The 17,863-nt window shown below is 45.5% G+C and overlaps 1 protein-coding gene across 1 annotated transcript; it reads left to right on the top strand.

The window, feature by feature from the left end:
* The first annotated feature begins 7,614 nt into the window (after window positions 1-7,614).
* On the top strand, window positions 7,615-9,700 carry LOC119325453 (tyrosine N-monooxygenase-like). The gene is made up of 2 exons (XM_037599196.1): window positions 7,615-8,600; window positions 8,790-9,700. Exons 1-2 carry the CDS (start codon window positions 7,641-7,643, stop codon window positions 9,429-9,431), a joined length of 1,602 nt encoding a protein of 533 aa, XP_037455093.1. The 5' UTR covers window positions 7,615-7,640; the 3' UTR covers window positions 9,432-9,700.
* The last annotated feature ends 8,163 nt before the right edge of the window (window positions 9,701-17,863 follow it).

The following is a 17,863-nucleotide window of genomic DNA, read 5'->3' as shown; positions in this document are numbered from 1 at the left end:
ATGCCAGTTGCTCTTTTTTCCATGTTATTTACATCGTAGAAAATCCTTATCAGACGGAGTCCAAATGCCACGAAACTTTACGGAGATTTTTTTGGACCAGAAGGAAGAAGTTGGGCCCTGGTTGCACCTGGGGATGAGTCCTGAGGAGGGGAAAACCCACCAGGGCGCCCAGGAGGCCCAGGCGTGCCCTGGTGGGTTATGCTCACCTCGGGTGCCCCCTGGACCGTCTCTTTGCTCTATAAATACCCCAATATTCCAGAAACCCTAGGGGAGTCGACTAAGTATTCATCCAGCCGCCGCGGGGTCCAGAACCACCAGATCCAATCTAGACACCATCTCGGATGGGGTTCACCACCTCCATTGGTGCCTCTCCGATGATGCGTGAGTAGTTCTTTGTAGACCTTCAAGTCCGTAGTTAGTATCTAGATGGATTTCTCTTTCACGCAGAATTCTCAATACAATGGTCTCTTGGAGATACATATGATGTAACTCTTTTTGCGATGTGTTTGTTGGGATCTGATGAACTTTGAGTTTATGATTAGTCATATCTTTTTATATCGATGGAAGTTATTTGAGTTTCTTTGATCTCTTATATGCATGATCTCTTATAGCCTCGTATTTCTTCTCTGGTATTTGGGTTTTGTTTGGACAACTTGATCTAATTTATCTTGCAATAGGAAGAGTTGCCCGGTAGTGGGTTCGATCTTACGGGGCTTGATCCCAGTGATAGAAAGGGAACCAACAGTATGTATCATTGATATTAGGGATAAACAGATGAGATCTATATCTGCTGCAATAGATAAACGGATCTTGTCTACATCATGTCATAGTTCTTATTGCATTACTCCATTTTTCCATGAAGTTAATACACTAGATGCATGCTGGATAGCGTTCGATGTGTGGAGTAATAGTAGTAGATGCAGGTAGGAGTCGGTGTACTAATCCTGGACGTGATGCCTATGTATTGATCATTGCCTGGATATCGTCTTAATTATTTGAGGTTCTATCAATTTCCCAACAGTAATTTGTTTACCCACCGTTTGCTATCTTTCTCGAGAGAAGCCACAAGTGAAACCTATGGCCCCCGGGTCTTCTTTCTCATATATTTGCTTGCAATCAACTTTTTTCTTGCTTTTATTTTCAGATCTATTAAACCAAAAATACAAAAATACCTTGCTGCATTTTATTCTCCTTTATTTTATTTGGCATTTGATCTATCAATTAATTACAAAATTATCTCATGTTCGTTTGCCACTTGAGGCGTCGTACCCCGAAAGGGATTGACAACCCCATTAACACGTTGGATCGTGAGGATTTGTTATCTGTGTGCAGGGGTTGCTTATGTTGTGTTGCTTGGTTCTCCTACTGGTTTGATAAATTTGGTCTCATCTGAGGGAAATACATACCGCCGCTGTGCTATATCATCTCCTACCCCTTCTCCCTCTGCGCCGCTGTCACCTCCTCCTCCCTGAATGCTTCGCCGCACCCCTCCTCCTTCGTCCTCCCTCCACTCCTCCTTTCGCCGCCGACCGGCCCCTCCTTGCTCCGCCTTCCTCCTTCGTCCTCCTTCCTCCTCCCTCCTCCAGTCGCCCACCTTCTCCCTCCTCCTTCCTCCATCCACAACCCCTCCTCCCTGCTACATCTTCATTAAGTAGGCTAGTTCATATGAAACATTTTGATTTAGTTGATATGATTTACTTGATTTAGTAGGCTAGTTGATTTAGTTGATTTAGAACATTTTGATTTAGTTGATTTAGTAGGCTAGTTGATTTATAACATTTTGATTTAGTTGGTATGCAACATTTAAAAAGAGACAGAGAGAGAGATGTGATAGTTGACAGTTTTTAGTTGATATGATTAACTAAATAGTAAAAATTTAGACATAACAGATCATCCCATGCTTTAGGAAAATGGTGCGACCACCACCTGTCGATTGTGCAAGTCAAGGTGCACCAGCAGCCTTGCAACTGGCAAGCTGTTCAGCATCTACTTCCAGCCGAGTTTTCGTCATGCGGTGGTAAGAAATTATATGAAATGTAACAACTATTTTGTTTTTAGTGTTGGCATTAATGCATTGTGTCATTTTGCGTTTTGTACACAGATCTTACCATGCAATGTGAGGTTGAAATTCAACAAACTGACAGGAGACACTGTGACCTTTGAGGTTCCTAGGGGCCTTACACTATGGAGGTCGAGAGCGGACACAATATGTCGCAAATTGGAGGACATGGATGGGCCCGTTTCCTCGCTCGCATGCGTCTTACTGGTGGTGTGTTGATAAGCTTCTCCTTTAGAGCAGAAAGACCCAAGCTGGCTTTCATTTATATCAACCTGGTGGAAGATGATGAAGATGATGAGGACCCACTTGATCGCGATGAAGATGATAAGGACCCACTACATGAAGCCATCGTAGCTCAAAGAATGAGGCTGGGTGAGGAGGAGGTGTGCAACCTATGGGTCATAATTCCGCCATTGTAGCTCAAAGAATGAAGCCATTCGTGACCTGCCTGACAAGTACCATTGTCGATCGGCATGATATGGTATGTTATACTAACTGTAGTTATTTGATGATATATGTATATATATGCTTTATTGTATACTTACAAATGCAAATTATCCGATGATATGCTTAGTGTACAGTCTAATGATATGCTGTGTGGAATCTAGTCGATGATATGCTTAAGTGTAGAGTCTGATCACATGTTTATTAGTGTAGAATACAAGGAACTATTAATAGTGTATATTATCCATATATATTTATTAATAGAATTCATGCTTAGTACAAATGTGTAGTACTGTGAATTTTGATAGTGTAGAAATCTATACTTAATAGAAATATATTTGCAAGAGTATGTGCAAGGCTACTTATTAATTGATATGTTTTTATTATTCATAAATTGCCAAAGAGCCTATCTGTGAGTTCTGTTATCGAGCCTGGTGAAGAATGCTGAGCTGAACTACGCCTTACCGCAAGGGGCTCCATCACCACCTGCACTTACCGCATGGACACGGACGGTCGCACACACTTATGCTCGGTTGGGTGGAAGAGCTTCCTCGTTGGCAAGAATCTTCGCGTTGGACAAGCCATCCTAATTACTATCAGGAACACCCACCGCCACTACAAAAAAAAGACACATCCGGGACATTTTGGGCCGAACAAAATTTTTTCTGTCATACTTATGACATTTCTATGACAATAGTTGTGAAAAAACCCGGTATCATCATAGATGCGGTGAGCTCCTACTTCTATGACAAAAAATCATGATAGAAAATGGGCTTTTCGTCCTGGGCGGGCTGGACAGCAGCTGCATGGCATTCTTTGGGCCGTCCACGACGAAAAAAACCGTGGTAGAAGCGAAGGCGAGGAAAATATCTGGGTGTTCCCGGTTACGGTGGGTAGCCGGGGCCGAGCGATGCACGGAGGTTTTCGCGTTTCTCTTCGTACACGCACGTGCATGGGTGCGAGGCGTTGGGCTCTAACTGACCCCGAGCGAGGCGTTCGCCTACTGAACCCGAGCGATTGCACTGCAGGCTACGCGTTACTGAACCCGAGCGATCGATCGATGGTTGTTAACTGAACCCGATCGAGCAATTCCTTCGCTACTGCTGCTAACTGAAGCTGATCGATGCTACCTCTGGATGAACAGTGAGCGTTGCAAGGGGGGTCTGGATGAACAGTTCTCGGTGGGGTTGGATGAACCGGACCCCGTGGTGTTGCCTCTGGATGAACAGGACCCTGACCGATTGAGCCGATTGGGGCTGGATGGACAGGACCCCATGGATGGCTGGATGAACAGGACGACCCCGTGGAGGGCTGGTTGAAAAATAGCCGGTGGAGGGATCAACGAACAGCAGCCCGTGGAGGGGTGGTTGAACAGGAGCCCGTGGAGAGGGCTGGTTGAACAGTAGCCGATGGAGTAGCCCGCGGTGGAGGCTGGATGAACATGAGCCTGTGGATGAATATTCACAGGTGGAGGCTAGAGGAGGTCGACGGTGGTGATGAACAATATCCCGTGGGGTCCCGTTTTGCGGTACGCCACACCCCTCCCGATGAACAGGACCCCTGTTTCGACCGTAGCGCTCCAACACAAGTCTGTTTCCTCCGTTTTGCGGTATGCCACACCCCTCCCAATCAACATGACCCCTGTTCGACCGTAGAAGGTCCAACACAAGTCCGTTTATTCCATTTTGCGTACGGTAGACCCCTCCCGATGAACAGGATCCCGTTTCGAACGTGGCCGATCGAACATAAGGCCATATCTTCTGTTGTGCGGTACGCCAGGCCTCGTTTACATTGGCTGTTCTGACCAAGCCCCCCCGATGAACACGACGATGCATTCCATTCCGACCCAGCCGGTTGGCTCCCCATGAACACAACGACGACGCAATTTCTCCGTTCCGACCCAGCCATGTACAAGAGCCGTGGCCGTACGTATGCGCGAGTAGGCGTTCGAGACCACGCCCGTATGTACGTACGTGGCCATATTTTCTTTCTTGCACCCTGGCCGCTGTACATACATGTACATGCTACGTGCGCGCCTCTACTATGACACGTGCGCGCCTCTACATCGACCAGTATGTACGTACACGTTCGCGACCAGAATGACAACGCTTAGTATGCTTCGACCAGGTGGGTCCCGACTGTCAGACACTTCCTTCCGTGCGAAGATGTAGCTAGTGGGTCTCAGCAGTCAGGGGGGCGAATCGTTTTTTTTTTGCCCGGAAGCACTTGCTTGCGTGCGAAGATGTAGCTGGTGGGTCCAAGCAGTCAGGGGGGGAACGTGATTTTTGCAAAATATGGTGGCCCGTCCGGTGGGTTCTTGCTGTCAGGTGGAGGAATAACTATTTTGCACATAATAAGGAGGTACTTCCTTGAGGCCGTCGTGGACCTAGCTGCCAGCCTTTCCACGTACAGTACTTTTCCAATGGAAGTCGTTCCTTGACCACATTGACCACGCGGCACCGAGAGCACCAGGGCGGTGGACGACCAGCGAGGCCTAGGAAGGGGACGACGCGGAGCCGGGGAAGAAGTAGCAGTGGAAGCCCGCACGGAGAGGAGTACGAGGGTTCACTGGTTTGGCTGCGGTGTGAGGCTGTCGTTGCCGCAGAATAACAGGGGGTGTGGGTGAGTGGAGGGAAGGCTTGGCCAGCGGTGGGAGTAGTAGGGGGCGGTGAGGCCTCCGCGGCAGCACAGCCAGCCACGGGAGGCTGGAGCAGGCGGCACGACCAGCGCTGCTTTGGGCGGCTGGAGCAATAAGACCAGAGGTTGAAGAAGCACTACGGCCGTTGGATGGACATCGTACGGTCACTGCAGCTAGAATCACTTATATTGACTAAGTTGACAAAGCCCTTTGTACGCGTCAACTTACTAGGCCCATAGGTCAGCCTCTGAAACGGTGCGCCCCAGATGTCAGGGGGAGGAATCATTTTTTGGGCGACCGAAGCTAGAATATCCGAGATTGAAGAAGAAGCACGATATCCGTTGGATAGACATCCAACGGCCACTACTGCTAGAACCGTGTGTTGACTATAATAAGTTGACAAAGCCTTGCATACGCATCAACTTCTTTTTTTAGGGGACGCGTCAACTTAGTAGGCCCACAAGTGTGTGGCAGAGAACTTATAGCCCATTTGCGATTTGTAGAATCTGACCTTTGGTGGTTGGTTCCTGTAATGGATGGGCTTGAGCGTCATTTCCTTCATGAAGGTGCTGCTGTTGAAGAATGTCGTTGTCCTTCTGGTGTCAAGAAATGGTTGGTGCGGATATGATTTATAATAGTTTGTCGACCGTTGTGGATCGCTTCAGGGTCTTTTTTTATACTCGCTTGGGCATAGCTTCTGTCTTTTTTTACACTCGATTGGGCATAGATGGGTCTTGTATGACTTTATTATTTGCCGGTGTTTTTGTGTGCGTGTGTTAGAGTTGGCTGTGCGCACCTTTGTCATGCAGTGGCCGGGTGTGTGCTCTTTATGTTTGTATCATCTTGATGATTCATGCCGAGTTAATAAAATCCACCCTTTGTTGAAATAAATATGCAGATGTAAATCTCCTTTGGCCCCGTTCATCGCATCTTCCGGTTTGGTTTGAGGTCACCCAGTCTTCTCGAGCACGTGCTTACAGAATCCACTTGTTCTAATTTGGATGGAGGCATTAATTAGAATGCATGCACCACTAGTTCTAAGAAAACAAGAAACTACTCCCTCCGTTCCCAAATAATTATCTCAAATGGATTACGACGTACGGATGTATGTAGACATGTTTTAGAGTGTAGATTCACTCATTTTGCTCCGTATGTAGTCACTTGTTGAAATCTCTAGAAAGACAATTATTTAGGAACGGAGGGAGTAGCTAATTCTAGCTATGCATGTGCGTGGGAAAAACTTGTACTAATAAATGCATAGAACGAAATGATCAAAAGCTGCCTCATTTTTGCTGTACGCACTACAAGTATTGATGACGTGCCCTCTTAAAAAGATACAGGTATGCATATAGTGGTGGGTATGTAACTAAAATTATTTCTCTTTGTACAGGACCTAACTGTGTTTAGGGTATATACCAAGAAATTGTTTAAGGATAAGACATATTTTTTGGGTATGTAGCCACAATACTTTTGCATGATTCGTCGAGTATCACAACTCGGCTACATCTCTATCGTGTATGTTTTACAGATGCTTATATTTATAGGAACGTAAAAAAAATCATTTGTCAAGGTATTTGGTTTACGTACATGTATCCACTTATATTTATGGGTATATACAAATATATTTTTTACATCAAGGTAAATACATACAAAGAAATTCTTCGAGTATCCACTGCTTTTTTTTTGCGAAAACATAAGCATTACAAGTATATCGGACTACGTGTGTAGGTATTTAAAATCTGGAATAAATAATAGGGTATATTCCATTCGAGGTATGAACATAAAGAGAAAAAACATGAGTTGCACCGTTTTTTTGTGAAAACTTTAGTATGCACTTACAAATATAACGGAAATATTTGAAGGTATCTAAAACCTAGAATAATCATAGGGTATATATGTACCCAAGTACAAGTGTTCGAGTATTTAGACTATTTTGAACAAAATTATAGTTGAATTGTTTGAGAAAAGAAGTCTTTTATGAGGGAATCAATATCATCCATTTTTGGAAACCAGTCAACAATCAATGCCGTGAAGCTTATTAGTGCATGAAAATAGCAAATGGAAAGAAAATTATTTGGAAGGTTCTAGTTATTATTTATATTTATTAGTAGAAAATGCATTAGCTTCGGGTTCGACTATGTGCCTGCGCACCTATGATTTTTATTGAATAGATGCCGGTTAACAGATGAGCGGGCTGATCTCATGCAAGACGGCAGATGCACGGCTCCATGGGTGGAGTACAATAGGCATAACTGAACACGGGTGACACGAGTATAAGATGTGTGGCCCTACTCACGTGAACAGGAGAGACCAAACCCATGTGACAGCACAAGAAGGATATGTGGTCTACGATACGCCAGTGTGGCAGGTGCGTATCCATCACATTCACATGCAGAGCATATTCGTCTCCGTCCAGGCACTATATATACATGATTATATAACATAACTTGTAGACATGACATGCATAAAAAGTACTTATTATATCTAACTACTGTAGATATGCTTCCACCGATGGATTCGCTGTGCTTAGCGGCGATGGGGCTATTGCCGTTGCTAGCCTTCGTCGTCCTTGTGTCCATCACCAAGCCCAAGAGCAAGGTCATGTGCGGTGGTGCCACGCAGCTCCCTCCGGGCCCTGCATTCTCGTGGCCCCTGGTGGGCAACCTGCCGGAGATGATGCTCAACAGGCCGGCGTTCCGATGGATACACTTGATGATGCAGGAAATGGGCACCGACATCGCCTGCATCCGCCTCGGCCGCATATTTGTCATCCCCATCACCTGCCCGAAGATCGCCCGCGAGGTACTCAAGAAGCAGGACGCCAACTTCGCCTCCCGCCCGCTCACCTTTGCCTCATCGGCATTTAGCGGCGGGTACAAGAACGCCGTGCTGTCCCCATTCGGCGACCAGTGGAAGAAGATGCGCCGCGTACTCACCTCCGAAATCATCTGCCCCTCCCGGCACCGGTGGCTCCACAACCAGCGTGCCCAAGAGGCCGACAACCTCACAAGCTACGTCTACACGCTCGCCACCGCGCCGTCCTCTGCCGTTAACGTGAGACACGTTGCAAGGCATTACTGTGGTAACGTCATCCGGCGGCTCGTCTTCGGCCGGCGGTACTTCGGCGAGCCTCGGCCAGATGGCGGCTCGGGCACGATGGAGGTGGAGCACATGGACGCTGTGTTCACCTCGCTAGGTCTCCTCTATGCGTTCTGCATCTCTGACTACCTACCATGGCTGCGCGGCATCGGCCTCGACCTGGACGGACACGAGAAGATTGTGATGGAGGCCAATGCGACGGTGAACCGGCTGCACGACACGGTCATTGATGAGAGGTGGAGGCAATGGAAGTCCGGCCAGAGGGAGGAGGTCGAGGACTTTCTTGATGTGCTCATCACGCTCAAGGACGCAGCGGGGAACCCTCTTCTCACCATCGAGGAGGTGAAAGCACAGTCGCAGGTATGTACATAACCACTTTGGTACACACGTAAAGCATGCATTGCATGGAAGTCCAAGCGCACGCCACCCAAATCCATGGGCCAAAAAGAGAAGAAAAACCGTTGTCAACATCAAGCATGTCTATGAAGGTCCAAGATGCAAAAAATTATACATAAATTCATTAATCTGTCACTTGGGTTGATGGCGCAGGACATAATATTTGCCGCCGTTGACAACCCATCAAACGCAGTGGAGTGGGCGCTGGCGGAGATGTCCAACATTCCCGAGGTGATGCGGAAGGCGGTGGAGGAAATCGACCAGGTGGTGGGCCGAGAGCGGCTTGTCCAGGAGTCAGACATCCTGCACCTCCCCTATCTCAAGGCGTGCATTCGTGAGGCATTCCGGCTGCACCCTGTCGCACCCTTCAATGTGCCACACGTCGCGCTTGCTGACAGCAACGTTGCCGGTTACCGTGTGCCCAAGGGCAGCCATGTCATCCTCAGCCGTATGGGACTCGGACGGAACCCAGCTGTCTGGGACGAGCCGCTACGCTTCAAGCCAGAGCGTCATATTAATACAACAGCCGACAATGATGTGACTCTCACGGAGAATGAGTTGCGGTTCATCTCCTTCAGCACTGGCCGCCGTGGGTGCGTGGCGGCGTCACTTGGCACGGCCATGTGCGTAATGCTCTTTGGACGGCTACTGCAGGGATTCACGTGGACCAAGCCAACGGGTGTAGCAGCTGTCGATCTCAGTGAGTCGGAGCACGATTTATTCCTAGCCAAACCGCTTGTGCTATACGCCGAACCTCGCCTGATGGGACATCTCTACGCCGCTGGCCATTGTTGAACAAGTTAATATGTTGCTGCCAATAACGAGCTATATTTACGTGGCTCTTCCGTTACACAATTTTTAATTTTTGTTATCCTTTCTGCTTAGTCGATTTCTATCTCTGTGTGAGTTGTACCACGAATTTATGCATGTATTTTGGGGGTCTTTCTCGTTCCTGCAAGATAGGGGCAGTTGCTCTCCTACTCAAAAAGGCATATTATATATTTATATATATTTGGGATATGGGCACCATATTGTATACCTAAATTCTTGAATAATAAAGAGGATAGAGTTACCCTGCATATGGTATACATATATTCTTCAATAATAAAGAAGATAGTGTCAACACCATTCTTTCGTAGCTGACTCGCACAGTCCTTCGCCGGTCCTGCCGTCGCCACAAGCATGGCTAAGTCTAGAAACGAGAAGAGCGCCCGCTCCCGCACCCTGACCGGTCCGCCGCCGGGACAGTCAAGAAGTGAAAGATGCGCTTGACCCTCACGGGCAAGTATATATAGGAGTACAAACTTGGAGGGAAAGAAGCCTCTCCTAGAGATAAGGTAGGGGACAGATTACAAATCCTAAACTACAAAATACATGTAAACCAAATATATCTCTGAACTCCGCAGAGGTCGTCAGATACACCCTAATCATGTTGTGCGCTCATCAGATAGATGAAACGAAAAATTATGTGCACCTTCGATCTACATGATTAGCACCCAAGGCATGAAAAATGGAATGTAAAATATGGTGCTCGCTCCCCAAAGCTTACTTCTATAGGTTTGTATCTTTGACTACCTTATTTATTAGTTCTTATAATTTTAATGCTAACTAGCTGGGTGATCCGTGCATTTGCGCGTCTAGACTTGCAATATGACCTATTATATTCGTTGTGAATTGTCATTGATCTTAATTCGATAGTTTATTAATATCCATTTGTATTGGAAATAAAAAGAAGGGACTGTAGATAACATATGCATCTTAAAACATAGATTGCAGTTTACAAAAATATTTCCATTAAGTGCATCAAGTTATTGATAAACATTACCATGTATTAGCATATGCATCATCTGTTACACTAAACCATAAATCTATCTATATATCTACACTAATTTTCTTCTTTCTCATTTCACTCCTAGTTCCTTTTATGTATCTAAATTTTGTTCTTTTCCTCGCGAATCATCATTAATCACATTGCGGTCATGATATTCGATTAATGTAATATTATGCCTCCACGCTTCAAGCCGTACTCATTTTAGTCAAATGTGTCAGGTTCTTGCCCATCCAACACAATGTTATTATACCATAATAAATATATGTCTTTTCATACTTGACATGTTATTCCTACTTCCAATGTTTAGTTTTCTTATCAGGTGATTAAGGAGTCTTCTTATTTGAAAATTAGGCTACTTAATTCATATGGCGTTTTTGGTATGTGTGTGGATGCACCATTAGGTGGTTAAAGAATTTTTATTAATAATATTTATTATTTATGGACTTGATATGGAATGAACTAATGTGTGAAAACCAAAACGCTGGGTCAAATATATGTACAAAATAGGGTTGTATTCTTTATTAAATTTTTCTTTTGATATATTTTTATTGGACATAGTAGAAAAGCGGACGCTCATATATATACACATACACTTATTCGTAAGAACACACACGCACAATCTACCTCGAGGAGCACCTACTGAGCCGACATATCATCTTGCGATTGTCGAAATCACCAAAGGAGCCTCGTAGTCCATGGAAACGTCTCCTCCCACTGAACGCGCCTTGCTGAAAATCCTGAAAAAAATCCAAAAATAAATGCGAGCAACAGGAGTAGAACTCTGATGAGCTGCGGTTTGTACCTACTCTTGTTTACAAAACATAATTTCCTAGAAGAATATATATTAATTGTATGTTTAATAGCTTTCTATTTCAAATATTTTTAGACGAAAAAATATAAAAGAGCACACATTGAAAATGTGGTCCTGCAGTGCGTCATGCTGGCAGCCGTTGATTCTGCTGCAGGACAATAGTTGAATTTCGTGTAGAAACCCAAGTATTAATTTATTTTCTAGCACTATTTGTGGACTTTTACGGAGTTCAGATAAAAATGAATATATTTATTTTCTTTATCAATTATTTTGCTAAGATAACCAAGTTGTAACATTTATTTTCTCCTCCTTGGGCCGGACGGCCGGAGCCTATTTTTTATTATATTATAATGATGACGATCGATTTGCTCTGCTGAAATCTGCTGTATGCATTGTTTTTTCATAACTTTTCTTGGATCATTAGCGTGGCATGCTATGTCCCGATCACGCACGTCCTGTAGGAGCTTAATTGATTGGCTGGCCTTCGTCCTATACAAACACGAACATGTATTTTTTGGCTTACATGTTTTTTAGAAAACTCCTATAGATTGTAGCAGTTTTTTGGCTAGGTTCCGTGCTTGTATATTTTCCCTTGTACATTACACTTTCCGAAAATTCAAGTACCTTTTTTATTCTAGGGACTGTCTATTCTACATCCGGATGAAATCTAATTCGCTTTCATAAAAGTGTCCCTGTCCCGTGCCCCATGTCCCCTGTTCTTTCTGTCCCTCACTTATAAAACAGGACCACACTGCAAACTTTAAACGGGTCGACACCCCAAGCTTTTCAAACCCGCACACACTAGTGCAAAACCGGGCAATAGCACCGGTTCATAAGGCCCTTTAGTGCCGGTTCGATAACCGGCACTAAAGTGTGGGCACTAAAGGCCCCCCCCTTTAGTACCGGTTCAGCACGAACCGGTGCTAAAGGGCAACCACGTGGCACGAGCCAGCTCCGGGGGCAGGGAGCCCTTTAGTACCGGTTGGTTTGGGTTTATGATTTTTCTTTCATTTAATTTTGTGTTTTCCATTTAATTCTTTTTCTTTTGTTGGTATTTTACGATGCTACATATCGTACACGTTATGCATATATATAAATAGATTTTCTAGTAGAACCGATCATATATATATATATATATCATCGAATGTCTCAGAACCACCATTAATTCACACATGTATACAATTAGCTAGCTATATATATACAATGTCTCCTAATTGGTGCCTTCGAAGCCAGTGGTATTAGCCTAATTGGTGCGTTCAGAGCACGATGACAATTGGAAGTGGTTCATGGGGCGGTAGCGGGTAATAGTATTCTCCTTTGGGATCTATGACCTGGTCGAGCAAAAATCCCGCTATTTCCTCTTGAATTGCTTCTATGCGCTCCTCTTCTAGGAGCTTCTCCCGCACCTCTCTGAACTATTAAGAAGGAGGTCAATATGCATGTGTATTAGTTGTGTGACTAGATATATCGATAATGGTGTAAAAATTGTGAATAGTGTTCTGACAAACGTACCCAGTCCTGTCTTTGAGATCTGCTCCTTTCGGACGTCATCATGCGAATGTTCTCGCAAACGTAGTATGCACATAGATCATTCCCCGACGCCTGCTTCAGGGCCTTTACGAGAATGGAATTTGATCAGATAATAATTAATCAAGCATGATAATTAGTGAGATGGCAGCTAGCTAGTACTACTTAATTACTTACCTTGGGTTGATAGCATTTCAGATTTTGTTTCCATTGGCCTGGAGCGACGCTGATGAACTTTGCCCAAGCCCTGCCCGCCGACAAAGAAAATGAATAAATGGGTTATTAAGATGGCCGAGATATAGTTAATAATGATTAAAATTACCTGTTGACTATCCCCTTCACGATGGTGTAGTCACTTGCTTTCTTAAGTAGTGAGTCTAGTACTTCAACTGTTCCTTCATCAACTTTAATGATTAACAGGATCTAGGGAAATCTGCATGCACACACGTTTGCATATCTTAATTAAGCGGGCATATGTAAGCCAAAACGTGTAGCTAACTAGTAGGCAAAAACAGAGAATTTGTAGTATAAGACAGTGTGACTCACTGGAAGTTGTAAGGAAGTAGTATATCTTCATTGGTATTGAGGCGCTTCAAGAACTCTAGCATGCTTTCCTCTACACTTTTTGCATGATATGCATCTAAGTTCCATGTGTATTCATTAACGGTATTTGGGTCAATGAACCCAATGCCATAGTTTTCATTTCATATATCTTCATCCTGCATAATACCACACAAAAGAATATAGTGAGGATAATTACAGGTAATGATTGATCAAAAGGATCACTACAGCTAGCTTGAGACTTAAATTACAGAAAGAAATCGCTTACAGACAATAGCAACTGATGATAGATTTGTCGAGTGCGTCATGATTGTATAACTAAAATAGTTCTGAATACTCAACGGACATAGCTTTCTCATGGTAGTAATGATCCTTCTTGACATTCACCATGAGGGACACTCGATTGGAAATCTTGGTAATGTCCATGTACCATTGACGCAATTCATACATTCTCGTTGGGAGTTTCTTCACCTCGTCTGGCTTGACCAAAGGTTGGCCCCGGACATATTTCTGTTTTATTTCCTCCTCTCTAAGCGGAGGCATGGGCTCGATCTCGAGGAGTTGTCCAACAGTGATCTTGAGCATTTCAGCCCGCCTTATATGCTCCTCGGTTATTACCGCATCGCCCAGCTGGGGAACGTTAACGGTTTGCCCACAATAATATTGGGCGCGCCTACTCTCATGTGTTGTTGGCGCAACAAGCGGGGGGATTGATTGCGCCGCCTGTTCTCCCAGCTGGGGAACAGTTTTACCGCATTTTTTGCCAGCTGATTTGCTCGAGCTGAAGCTCGCCTCTTTCTGTAGACGTGCTCAATTTAACTTGCTGAGGTGGCGCTACTAGTCTGTGTCAACAGGCTTGGGAGCTGGTGGTCTAGCCATACGAATAAAGTGGTCAATCTTTTCCTCAGGCACTTTCTCCCTTGGTGGCGGTGGCGGTTTCGGTGCAAAATGGGCTTCCACCTCGGCCTTCGACATGGCTGCGGTTTCCTCCTCGGACCTGTCGTAAGGCCTCTGCGGAAGAGGCGCGAGGCTGGGACCATATTGAAATCGCTTGCCTCCTCTTGTACCTCCCGTACTACCTCAACTTGTACCGCTACACACCATAGCTGCGGCGGCTCTCTTCCGTGATTGCTGAGGCGGCGGAGACGGCTGACGTGGCTTAGTTGGAGGAAGAGGAGTGGCCTGAAGCTGTGCCGGACTTGAAGCAGGAGGAGTGGCCTCACGCTGTGCCGGACTTGAAGTAGGAGGAGTGGCCTCACGCGGTGTCGGACTTGAAGCAGGAGGAGTGGCCTCACGCTGTGCCGGACTTGAAGCAGGAGGAGTGGCCTGCTACTGTGCCGGACTTGGAGGAGCGGGAGTCTGCTGACTCGGTGGCGGACTTCGACAAGGAGTCGGCTGACGCGGTATCGGTGGCCTTCGAAAGACGATGCAATCCTTTCTCCATAGGATGATACGATGTATGGCCTCTCCCACTGTGTGCTCGTCGTCACCTCCAGGAATATCAAGCTGTAGCCCCGAATATGGGTCCACCACCTCATCAACCAAGACACGAGCATAGCCTGCTGGAATTGGGTTGCAATGGAAGGTTGCCTCGGGGGGCTTTGTAAAAGAAAACGGCATCCACCACCTTCATGGATATGTTCTTCATTTTGAAGTGTAGCTCGCAGTTAGTGTTCTCTATGATGTCATCCACGGGGTATCTATCCAGCATTGCGTCGCCTGGGGCGGAACCCACGCTGCTTCTCGGCAAGGATGGGGCGGTGCTATCCAATGCTGGATCATCCGCTACTTGCTGCAGCTGCTGAGAACCCCTTTGCTGGCTAAGTGAGTCGATCTGCTCCTGCTACCGCTGGAATTTGACTGCCAAGTCCGCGTGCACTGATTCTAGGCCTTGAAGGCGTTCATAGTCCAGCTTCCTCTGCTCCTCCTCTATCTTCCTCTTCTCCTCCTCCGCAATCTTTTTTCTCGCACGGGTTCTGTAGTCGGCGTTCCAGTCTGAAAACCCCTCATACCACGGAATAGCGCCCTTGCCTCGTGTTCTTCCCGGGTGTTCAGGATTTCCCAGGGCACGCGTAAGCTCGTCGTTCTCTCTGTTGGACTGGAACACCCACGATCGAGCCTCTTCTATTGCAACAAGTAGCTTATCGTCGGCTCCGTTCAGACATGCCTTCGTCGAAACTTTGCCTGTCTTCGGGTCCAACTCCCCCCATGCCCATAGAACCAAGTCCTGCACCTGGGGGGGCAGCTCCTAGTAACCGGAGTGACACCTGCATCCTCCATCTCTTTCTCAGACTTATCCCACTTAGGCATTGTCACCGCGTAGCCACCTGGCCCCAGCTTATGGAACTTATCCTTTCTTTCGGCATTCTTCTTGTTTATTCTCGACCGTTCCTTAGCTAATTCCGAATCCTTGAATTTCACGAAATCGTCCCAATGAGAACTTTGCTTCTCTAGTGTTCCCTCGAATACTGGAGTCTTCCTTCCTCCCTTGACGTACTTGTCCCATACACGATTCTTGTGGTTCTTGAATGCAACCGCCATCTTCCTAAGAGCACGTCCTTGACTTTCTCCACATCTGCATCTGTAAAATGATCTGGTCGGGTGAAATGTTCCATGAGAGTTTCCCAAAGCAGACCTTTTTGTTTGTCATCGACAAAAGTAAGATCTGGACGTGGCTTTGGTGGCTCTCTCCATTCTTGAAGGGAGATCGGGAGTTGGTCCTTCACAAGAACTCCGCACTGACGAATGAACTTGTCCGCAATCTTCTTATGCTCTAATGGTTCGCCATTAGGTTTGATGCCCTCGATATTGTACTTTACGCCCTCCTTCAAGTTTTTGTTCGGGCCTCGTTTCCTGTTGCCTGAAGATTTGCTCGATCCGGATTGCTGAAAGAAGGAAGATCGATTCGTTATATATCTTCAAGTCATTTAAAACATGTGATGATCACCAGATGGCTGCTTATATAAATATATATACCCCGCCGGTCTTTATCGTTTCAAGATCAACATTTTCTTCGTCATCATCATAATCATAGTTCATGACTTCATCAATTCGGTCTTCGCAATCGAATATCATATCACCCTCCCCGGTGTTGTTTAGAAATTCGGAGCCGTCATAATCTTCTTCATTCTGATCATCATCTGGCCCGCGAGGATGGCGTATGATATCGAACAGGGTCTCTTCTCCCTCTCTGCCGGTATTGTCCGCCATAGCTTTTATTTAAGTGATCCAAAAGAAATATAAAACAATTTAGTATTCAAATTACAATGCATGGATGCAATCACTTAATAAGGAAAAACCGAATCAATCATAGTACATAATAAGCACCATCGAATATAATCTCAAATACATCGTCTCGAATAATAGATATAATCTCGAATACATCGTGTTGAATAATATATATAATCTCGAATAAATCATGTCGAATATTATATATCAAATACATCACTAGCTAGCTAGCTATCTAGCAGCTAATAAAATCGAATACTAAAGAGTAATCTAGGCCACTCGCGGTTCCTGAGGCGCGGGCGGTGGACAACCAAAGTGAAGGAACCATCACTGGATCATAGCTCGGGTGATCTCCCCAAAGAACCTGCCAGGTATTGGAGAACCTGACGTCCATAACATCCATGTAGCGATGGACGTGCTCGTCCTCCTCCCTGACACGGCGACCTACCACCTCCGGCGGGGCCGGCTCCCTCCCCACCGAAAGTGGCCCACACGAACGCTACCAAAGGAGATGAGGGTCGACAACGGGACCCGGGGCCGGGTTCCTCACCAAGCGTCGTGCCCCTGAAGGTAGCACCTCCCAGTGCCAGCCCGGCGGAGCCCAGTCCCGGACATGGGTCCTCTGAAGTAGGACGTCGTCGCGAACGGGTTGACGGCGAGGATGCGGGCCGGGCATCATCGACAACAAATACTATATGCCGCAAAAGTAATGTAACATTTTTTAAATGATGGATTGTGATATTTCATATATGCAAATTCTAAATTTTATGACTAAAAATATAAGAAACTAAAAAAACATCGATCATCGTCTAACAATTTGAAATTAATCTAATCCATCTAGCTAGCTTTTTTTTTTGCGGGAAAAAACCTTAAAACCATCTAGCTAGCTAAAACTAACATTTCCAAAATTTCTAACATTTCTATATAACTAACATTTCTATAACATTTGTATAAAAAACCAAAAAACCCTTTGACATTATATATATTATAACTAATTAACATTTCTATATACTATTTTACATTAATCTAATCTAATTAATTAAATCATCTAAAACTTTGTATGAAAAACAGAAAAACAGAAAAAACTAAAAGCTAAAAACAGAAAAATTTCTATAACTAAAATTTATAGCTAAAAAACTAATGTGTGTGTGTGTGTGGACATGGCGGCCGGGGCAGGAGCTCACCGGCGAGGCGCGGCGACGGGGGGCGGCGACGATGATGGAGACGGGTGGTGACAAAGGGGATGGGGATGGGGCGGCGACGATGGGG

This window comes from Triticum dicoccoides, chromosome 6B, assembly GCF_002162155.2.
Source record: "Triticum dicoccoides isolate Atlit2015 ecotype Zavitan chromosome 6B, WEW_v2.0, whole genome shotgun sequence".
Lineage (NCBI taxonomy): Eukaryota > Viridiplantae > Streptophyta > Magnoliopsida > Poales > Poaceae > Triticum > Triticum dicoccoides.
This window is presented reverse-complemented; position numbering and strand designations above follow the sequence as displayed.

What these genes read in the sequence shown, in the direction of transcription:
- LOC119325453 (XM_037599196.1), top strand. Translation starts at nt 7,641, where the DNA reads ATGCTTCCACCGATGGATTCGCTGTGCTTAGCGGCGATGGGGCTATTG. An exon ending in AGGTGAAAGCACAGTCGCAG is followed by an intron (nt 8,601 to 8,789) that starts GTATGTACATAA and finishes TTGATGGCGCAG; the next exon opens with GACATAATATTTGCCGCCGT.